The sequence below is a fragment of the Strix uralensis genome, chromosome 13 (assembly GCF_047716275.1).
Source record: "Strix uralensis isolate ZFMK-TIS-50842 chromosome 13, bStrUra1, whole genome shotgun sequence".
NCBI classification, from domain to species: Eukaryota; Metazoa; Chordata; class Aves; order Strigiformes; family Strigidae; genus Strix; species Strix uralensis.
This window is the reverse complement of record NC_133984.1, coordinates 19279280-19288484: the sequence shown is the minus strand read 5'-3', so window position 1 is coordinate 19288484 and position 9205 is coordinate 19279280. Positions and strand designations below refer to the sequence as shown.

General features: G+C 43.5%; 1 protein-coding gene across 2 annotated transcripts in view; it reads right to left on the bottom strand.

The window, feature by feature from the left end:
• Nucleotides 1-1011: 1011 nt before the first annotated feature.
• The window catches only part of TMEM255A (transmembrane protein 255A), a 32045-nt gene continuing 23851 nt past the window's right edge, over nt 1012-9205 (bottom strand). For both annotated transcript variants that reach the window (XM_074883145.1, XM_074883146.1), the window contains exons 8-9: nt 8706-8849; nt 1012-3715 (exon numbers count right to left, since the gene is read on the bottom strand). In XM_074883145.1, coding sequence (XP_074739246.1) covers nt 3557-3715; nt 8706-8849 — 303 coding nt within the window. In that variant the 3' untranslated portion in view covers nt 1012-3556. The remainder of the gene's footprint in view (nt 3716-8705; nt 8850-9205) is intronic.

The following is a 9205-nucleotide window of genomic DNA, read 5'->3' as shown; positions in this document are numbered from 1 at the left end:
AGATGGGTGTAGCATGTTTCTTTTTAATGACAACTCAGCTTCTACAGCCTAATATGTGAGATTACCAACAGTCTGTAGCTTCCTTTCCCAGGTCTTTGGGAATAGCAGGGAACCCCCTGTGTGTGGGGGGGTGAAGTGTTTTTATTCGGGACTTAGGTTTTTTGGTGGGTGTTTTTGTTTGTTTGTTGGGGTTTTTCTTCAGTTGAGCACTTTCCAAGAAAGCAAAGTAGCCAAAAAACTCCACCATGTATTGTGAGCTGAATGTTGTGATAAACGTTTACTCTCAGAATAGGCCAGGCTGCTGTGGAACAATCCAACTACTGCTGTCACTGCAAATGACCTAGAAATCAAGAAGAACATACCTAGTGACCAGTGCAATGCATTTCAGCTAACTCATAGTTAGGGCTCCTCTTCTTACCAGGTTGCTGACTAGTTATGATTTGGAAGAGTTAGATTGTTGGTGAATTGTGGCTAATGTGGAGAAAATCAGTTACTTTATGTAAACTTCTTATTACAGGTTAAGGAATGGAATTTAATAAGTAACATCAAATGATGTCTTTATCTCCTTGGCACAGGGCTTCCACCTACTTCTGCTAACAACAGTAGCTGACATCATCAGGACAGAATTAGGCCCAAAGTAATACAGTAAACGTGAAAGTAAGTAAAGGAGACACTTCACTGACTGGATTACTTGCCTCGGTGTTAAGCAAAAACTCAGCAAGAATGACTTTACAGTGATTGAAGTCAAGGCACCCTGTTATGGGGGTAGAACTGCAGAATTATAAGCGTGGGGGCACCCGGGGCTTTTAAATACAGAACTTAAAGGTGTGTCTGGCTAATCCTGGTAGAAACACCAGTGTCCAATATAGCAAATACAGTTTTGGGGATGGTTTTTCTTTTTTTTTTTTTTTTTGTTTTAAACATACAATGCTATTATATTGGAATTCCTCAACATTAAAGCTGCTTATAAAACAGGAAAGTTGCTAAGATGTCAGATGCAATTTATAAATGTTTACAAAAGTCACACAATTTTATTTAACTTTGGTAAAGTAATAAAAGGGTACATATGAGTCACAATCTTGACATTCTCATAAGAAATGATGAATACAGTGCAGAATGTTGCATTTACATTAAACGCTTAGTTTTACTCAAGCAGAAGGAAAGAAGTCATTCAACAGAAAATCCCACCGGTGCTTTTTTAAATGTGAAAATGGACTTGTCCTTTTAAAGTGAATTTAAAGCAGCAATGTAATTTTTGCCTAAATATTCCTTAGAAAAAAATGAGAATTTGGATAATTTCCTAGGTTTAGTATTTGTCAACTCAAAACCAATGACACAATCATTTCCTAATTGTTTCTCTGCCCTCTAAGTTATGTTCCCCTCATGAGTTTCTTAGTCCTGTCCTGTAGTGTCCCCTAGTCCTAGCCCTATTTAGTTGACAGGCACAAATGGTAGAGTATGTTTGTCAGAAGTGGGACAGGACTGTTAGCTTTTATTTGAAAAATGCAGCAACAAAATGTTTTTTGATCTTAATGTGCCCTTCTGATTTGTGGGGAGTTTTATCAGGAGAAGTACTGTCTATTTTGAAATTGCCCATGATCTCTTTATCAAGATTTAATTCAGGAAAATATAATATAAAATGGATGATGCCCTAGTATACAAAGTTATTTCCAGTATGCAAATTTATAGGAGCTGCACTTCAACAATCTATAGTGAAACAAAATATTACCAGGATATGTTCTGCATACACTACTGCTTTAAATCCCATGAGTTGTATTCTCTTCTCCAGCCATTTATTTTTCTTTGTTACTAGAGAAAAGTTACACTTGCTTCTGGATAAAGTGTCATCCTTTAGCTTATTAATATACTGATTAGTATTTGACAGTGGAAATGATAAGGTTAACACACAGCCTAGCCTAAAGGCTTTGCAAATGCATAGGATTAAAAACAGCATTATAAAGTGTGGGTGTACTTTGAAAAGTGAGATCAGAGACTTCAGTGTTTGTTTTCCATGAGACAGTATTTAATTTTTTTTTTAGATTAAAAGTAGAGAGATGCCACCCTTTAAAATCCAACTGGATATTCTTTTTTTTTCCCCTCCTAGCACGTATTCCACTTCTAGATTCTGAAAGCCAGATTTAGCTTTTAGGTACCTTTTGTCTGCATCAGTTGGAAGTAAAGGTAGACAACTGAGGATTAGGGTCAACAATCTGATGGCAAGGAAATTACATCTTTAGGAAATAAGGGAGTAAAATGTCAATAACTTATTTTTATCCCTGAAGTAAGCAGCTGAGAACGCTTAGGTTGAGCAGCTCAGATCTGAATGCTGTCATCTGAAATCACTTCCCAGAGTAGAACCACACTTTACAGGACAGTGTGTCACATAACAAAGCTGACCTTCTTTTGTTATGCAGGATGCATGCAAAATCTGTTGGAATCTAGATCAATCAGCACAGTCATCAGCTGAAGATTAAATGAAAGTCACAACAATAATTGCAAATTCCTATCAGTTTCATCCTATATTACAGGGTGTTGAATCTTACCCATGTGAGACTTAAATCTTGGAGAACTAGTAGTGGCTATTCCTTATGTGCAGCCCATAATACAGCTACTAAAACAGTGCTTATTCAGGGTGCTGATTCGGTCCATTAAAGAAGTTAAAAGTACAAGCTTAAAAAAAAATTCCCAACCAAACAAAAGGGGAAAAAAAGTAATAATAATGTTTTCACTGCACTGTTTCAGTGACTTGTGGACAGTTCCTGATGCTCTTTGTAGGAATACAAGGAAGATTTAGCAGTGCAACCACCCAAACTGTTTGACTTTAGCATTACTTACACAGATTTCAGAGAGAGACAACTCCATTTCACCTTCTATCTCAAAAAGCATCCTGAAATAAAACCAGCTTGCCTATTAAAGCTTTCCCTCTCAAAAAAGCAATATTCCAATTGTTTTGCTAGACATATACGAAAATATCTGTTATCTCTTTTCATTAGTGTTAGAGACACTGCTGTGGTTCCCCCCAAGATTTTTCCAGGGTGTAGGCTGTAACCAACAAGTGACATGAGCTAGGTTCTGCAGCCCCAAAAAAATCCCAGCAGCTGGAACCCCAAGGTCAAACAAAACAAGCATCAAGTCAAGCAATCTGCAAGCACCCTCACCTTAAACAGACTGATACTCTCCGGCAACTATCGATCTTGGCCACCCTTACTTCAGCTTGGCACAAGATGGAGTAAGGCAGACCAGAATCTATCATCTGTGTTGTATCGCTTTATTAAAAACCAAGGACTACATGAACCTTGTAGTAAAACAAGGAGGCTGGAATTTAGGTCACCTGCTATTCACTGACACTGCAAAACATCAGCAGTATGTCCCCTTCCACGTACTCCATTGTTAAACCTCTGAAATAAGTCTCGCAAGAAAGAACAGTCCAATCTAATATTTGTATTTACAATTATCTTCTATATCTATCCTCCTGCTCCCTCCCACAGTAAAATATAACTACAAAATGTTCACAATTATTTCAATGGCAAATATTTTTTCTTCTTTCCCACATTCTTTATGGTGTATAAGGTGGTGGCTTTTCAAAAGGTGGAAAATACGGTGGTGAGTAACGAGGCGGTGCATTAGAGGACCACATATAGCTGGGAGATGGCGACATTGACTGGGGGTCATCGGAGAGGCCAGAAGGAGTGGAGGCTGGAAACACGCTGGAATGCTGCAGGGAGACAGCAAGAAGGCTGTAATGTAACCACTTCTTAGTTTAACAGACCACAGCAAAGCAATACTTCATTACCGAGCAGGGCAAAATTAACATTTCAGGGCTCACTTCTGCAAAACTTATGTACATACAAATAAGTATTCAAATAACGTGTTACATTCAAGGTAAGCACAGCCTGTAAGTAACAGTTTTGCATGATGAGACTTCCTAGACTTAAAACTGAAAAAGTTATTTAAAAAAAAAAAAAAATTTCTTTCTCATCACTTCTGTGTACCTGCTGCATTTCACAGAGGCTGGACAACTGAAAACTGGTGAGCCTTTCTCAAATCTTGGGTTTCACACATCGGCCACTAGCAACAATGAACAGGCTGCAGATAATTTCTATTTACGTTACTTCTTCTCTTCATTACAAATAAAAGACCCCCAGAATTTAATGATAACTAAATAATTTATTCTTTCAGTAAGTAAAAAGCTTGAAAAGGTGGTGTCCTGGTTTCAGCTGGGATAGTTAATTTCCTTCCTAGCAGCTGGTACAGTGCTGTGTTTTGGATTTAGTGTGACAATAATATCGATAACGCACTGATATTTAGTCGTCGCTAAGTAGGGCTTAGCCTAAGTCAAGGATTTTTCAGTTTCCCACGCGCTGCCAGCGAGCAGGTGCACAAGAATCTGGGAGGGAGCATGGCCAGGAGAGCTGACCTGAACTAGCCACAGGGACATTTCATACCATAGACCATCACGCTCAGTACAGAAACAGGGGGGAGTTGGCTGGGGGCAGATCGCTGCTCGGGCATCGGTCAGCGGGTGGTGAGCAATTGCACTGGGCATTGCTCGTCTTTGCTTGGGTTTTATTTCTCTTTTATTAAATTCCTTTTCATTACTATTATTATTATATTGCATTATTTTATTTCTAGTTATTAAACCATTCTTATCTCAACCCAGGAGTGTTACTTTTTTTTCAGTTTTCCTCCTCATCCCACTGGAAGCAGGGAGGAGTGAGCGAGCAGCTGCATGGTGCTGAGCTGCTGGCTGTGGTTAAACCATGACAGGTGGAGAAACAAAATTTGTGTACACCTGAAGATTAATTTCTGCTCTCCAAATTACCTGTGCTATCAAAAATACCTTAGATCTAAAGCCTCAAGTCATATGTTGCTGGCGCTGTCAGAGACCTGTGCACAGGCTCGGTTCTGTCCAGAAACAGGCCAAATAGACAATGAAATACAGCCACTTGCATTTGCTCCTCTGGCCACTAATACACTGTGATTTTATCCCTGACAGTCACACTGGCCCTGCGCTGCTGTTGGCCATCTGGCCCACCTGAACAAGCGCCCCGCGGAGCGAGCAGTGTTGGACGGCGCTCGGCTGCGCTGCCGGCACGCTGGAGCAGAGCACCCTTCTGCTCTGGCACGCAGGCACCACGCACCCCTTCATCACCCTTCGGTGGCGGGCACGGACTGCAAACCCCAAATGTGCCCGGTGTAAGGCCCCAGCAGAGACAGGAGATGAGGAGGATTTGCACCGTGCAGCAAGGGGCACGGCAGTGTGTGCCAAGGGAGCTGTGCCAGGGGCCACGAGGCCGAGCAGCAGGCAGCCGTGACCGTGTACAAGGTCAGAGGTGACCACGTGGTTTCACCTTGGTGGGTGGAGGGATGACGGACTCCACAGTAACAGCAGGTTGTTTTCAAACAGTACCTTTTTTGTGTCACTCCCTGTGAGGCTCAGCTCAGTTGTAAACAATCTGCTGAAGAAGGGGATGCACTCACTGTGCAGTGATGGAGAGCAGGACTAGGTGGAGGCTGGGTAGCCACTTGCTATCTGTTGACAGCTGCCCCGGCTGTGCAGAAAATGCCTCTGTCACTCCCTTCGGTGCTTATCTGTCACCACAAGCTACAGCCTAGATTCATGTCAAGAGCCTGAGCAACTCCAGAACTAGCCTTGCACTATTAACAAGTTGGGAACTATCATCTATATTAAGCTATACCATAATAATTTGTGATCAAAAGCTAGACTCAGTAGTTCCCTAAAAATCGTGGTACTAAAAGTGTTTGTTGAACCACCAGAGTTTTCCTTTCCCCTGTTGTTATGCTGTACTACGTCAACCACCCCCCCAATCTATAATTTACATGCATTATGACACTGCAAGTAGATGAGCTGAAGAAACCTATCATAAGGCTACATGCTCTATGACTAAGTATTAATGTAAGATATAAGGCGGGGGGGGGCAAAAATCATTCTTTGCAATTCCCCCCAGCCAGCCTGAGACCCCATGCTGCTTACTGCCCTGACCATCAGACAGGTTGTATGATCTTTCTTTAACCTCTGCTCTCTCTCTCTTTTTTCTCCTCTTCTTTGGCTTCTTAATTTCTATATCGTTATATATGATTGATATGTATTGAGTGTTATTAAGTTGTTAAAGAACATTGGATAAAGAAAGAGATTATTTAAATTTGTTTTTGATTTTCCTCTGCCTGACTCACCTGACTATTACTGGTCAGTGAAGCGTGCTGCTCTAAGGAAGGAGGGAATTACTGTCTCCACACTTGCACTTGCTTGGGAACGGGGCGTGACACTCCCCTAACACCAACCTGTGACAGTTTATTAGGCAGATATACAGACCATGAAAGCCTGGCCTGCTCATTGAGGGCCTCACAGAAAGCCATACAAACCATTCCCATTTCAAACAACGCAACAGCTCTCCCATCACGCCCCAGTTCACCTAAAGCCCAATGGGTGGGAGCCCCTGGACTGCAAAGACATTTGGAAGGGCACTGCCACAGTGACACGGCCCCTGCACTCATTAGCAAACACAGCCCTGGCTTTCACCATTACAAAGTGCCTGCGCCCGGCTGCCTCAGCCACAGCCCTGGAGGAGAGCTGCCATGGCAGCAAGCACGCCTGGCTCACACTGGCTGCAGGCAGCAGCCTGGCTTTGTTAACGAAGGCGGCAGCTGGGAAGATGGCACCAATTCCTCTTCCGACAGGGGGTGAAAGAGAAGGCCACTGCCTGCCTGTGTTCTCTCATCAGAGCCAAACGTGGCTCAGGGCCTGCAGAAGTCAAAATGCTGCAGGACTGAGACTTCTCACCAAACTGCCCCCAACCAAGCACACACAGTGAGTAGTAAGGTACTGGCACTACTTCCACCAGGGCCCTTTCCTCCTGCCTGGTTTCCGTCATGGCCCACTGCAAAGGCCTGCTGCCTTCCTCACCACAACCAGCTGGGTGGAGGGTCATTAGCCATGGCATAAGCGGTGGCTGCTGCAACACCCATTGGCTTGTGCTCCTTCATAAACCAGAGAGCTGGGTCTGCTGTTTTAGAGCTGTGCGTGAAAGCCAGGCTCTTGCAGGGGCACCAGGCTTCCTTAGAAATTCTGGAGTGTTGTTTTTTTTTTTTTTTCTCTGTGAAAATTGTGTGGGATGAATGGGAAGCACTGACTTGGCCAATTCTTGCACCAGAGGGAGTGCAGCCTTTGAAAGGGATTTGAGAGGCAAGGCTGGGCTTGCTCTGTGTGCTGTAGGATGACAGGGGAGAAGGTGTCAGGGTGGTACAGACACTGCTTGAGTCAGAGTAGGGCTCAAGGCAACAGAGAGTCTCCGCAGCCAGAGGCCTCAGCTAATGCTTCCACACAAGCCCTCAAGTTCCCTGGAAGATAAGCAAGGCTCACACTTGGAATTGCATTTGAAAGACAGACTTGGCTATTTTAAGTTTAGATTACCTTGATTTATGCCCAGCTTTTGTGCCGGCTCCTAAGCCAACACCTGTGCTCACAGCAATGAGACACAGAGAGACTTTCAGCTGTCCAGCTGTGCTGTAAGTGTTAGGAGAGCCCCAGCAGTACTTCTAGTTGAAAAGCAGGGCAAATCCACCCATGCTGAGCTCTCTGCTGGTACTGTGGCTGCACTACAGACAAACCCTGAGTAAACAGCACTTAGTACCAGCTGAGTGGCTGAGAAGAGGACTTCACAGCAGAGCTTGGTTTGGTATGCGCTGAGGTTAACATTTTTGTAACTGCAAAAAGTTACACAACACTAGTGACTGTCTCAGGTTGTGTTAATCTCAAAAATGAGTCACAAATCTGTATAAGTAAGTCCTAGAAATCCTGATGTAAGTGTTCAAATATTTCTAGGAAGCCCTGAGACAGTGTTGTCTAGTGGCAGTAGCAGTAAAGCCAGAAAGGTTTTGATTCATGGTACCTCTAATGCATGGCTCTGATGAGGGAGATGGTGGCTATCACAGAGCACTCCTCTTAGTTGATGTCCAAGACCTTAAGGTCTTGTTAAAAAAAGTCTCCAGCCCTGATGGTTGCAAAGAAAATGTATGATGTGTGAAGTTAACATCAACACTGTGGTAAAACCTGACAGAAGAGATGAGGAAGAAATGTCCTCCTCTTCAAGACATGAAAGCTGAAGTTGACAGCAAAGTTCACACGAAATCACCGCTTCCAATGGCACAGCTCCATAACTCAGAAGAGGAAGGGATGCGTTACAGCAGAGGTGATGTTTGCAGGGACCGTTCTTAGACCAGCTGAAGCGTGTGGAAAAAAAGCCGTAACAGAATAGCTTTTCAGTCAGTATGTGTCTTCAGGAGCCCAAACAGCTTGGTTCCAAAAGCTCATCTGCTTCTCTCACACATAGCAGTTGGCCTAATAAAAACCAGCACCTCAACGCCTCGCTTTGCCTCTATCCTCAAGAGCATTGCAGGTGCCAGAGGCAATGCCTATTTTTAATGTGGCCTCTACCAGCGAACATCAGGGGAGGCAGGCAGCAGGTTCTGTTGCCTTCTCTTCAAGGACAGCTTTCAGGAAAACACTGCCTTAGTAAGAGAGAGCACTGCCAAGGACCAATGCCTAGTAGGAAAGATTTGGTATTCTCTGCAGGAACAGGAAAATTAAACTGTGTGAATGACGGAAAGACAGGCCTCCAGAGTCCTGCAGACCGGCTGGATTTAACCTTACTGCTAAACAAGAAAACTTTCTGTAATGTTCCTACCTGAAAGTCATATGCGGAGTAGGGAGGCAGGTGAGGAGTGCTGTGGTAGTAGGTGTTGTAAGATGTCACTTGTGGCCTTGAGTAGTAGGACACTGAAGGGTGTGCATTTTCAACCGTACAGTTCAGTGTAGGGAGGGAAGGAGTCTGTTAAAACAAAAAGAAGAGAATCTCAGGCTACTAACCAAGTCACAGAAAGCTGACAGCTGAATGAAGGCAGAAATGATTTAAAAGAGCACTGTGTGTCTTTAGAGCTCAACTGTGGACTTAGCAACTGGCAATCCAGTTCCCTCTTAGGCAGCAGGCAAGTCATTTCATTCCTCAGGCACCTATTGTTTCCTCTCAGATGCCACAGAACAAGCTGGCAATAGCCCAGTACACACCAGTACTCAAACAAAACAACTGTTCAGCTTGCACCTTCACAAGTAGGAGAAAGAATCCATTAATTCTGATTACTCTGGTATTCAGAGCATTTTGAGATCAACGTATTTCAACTCCTCTGT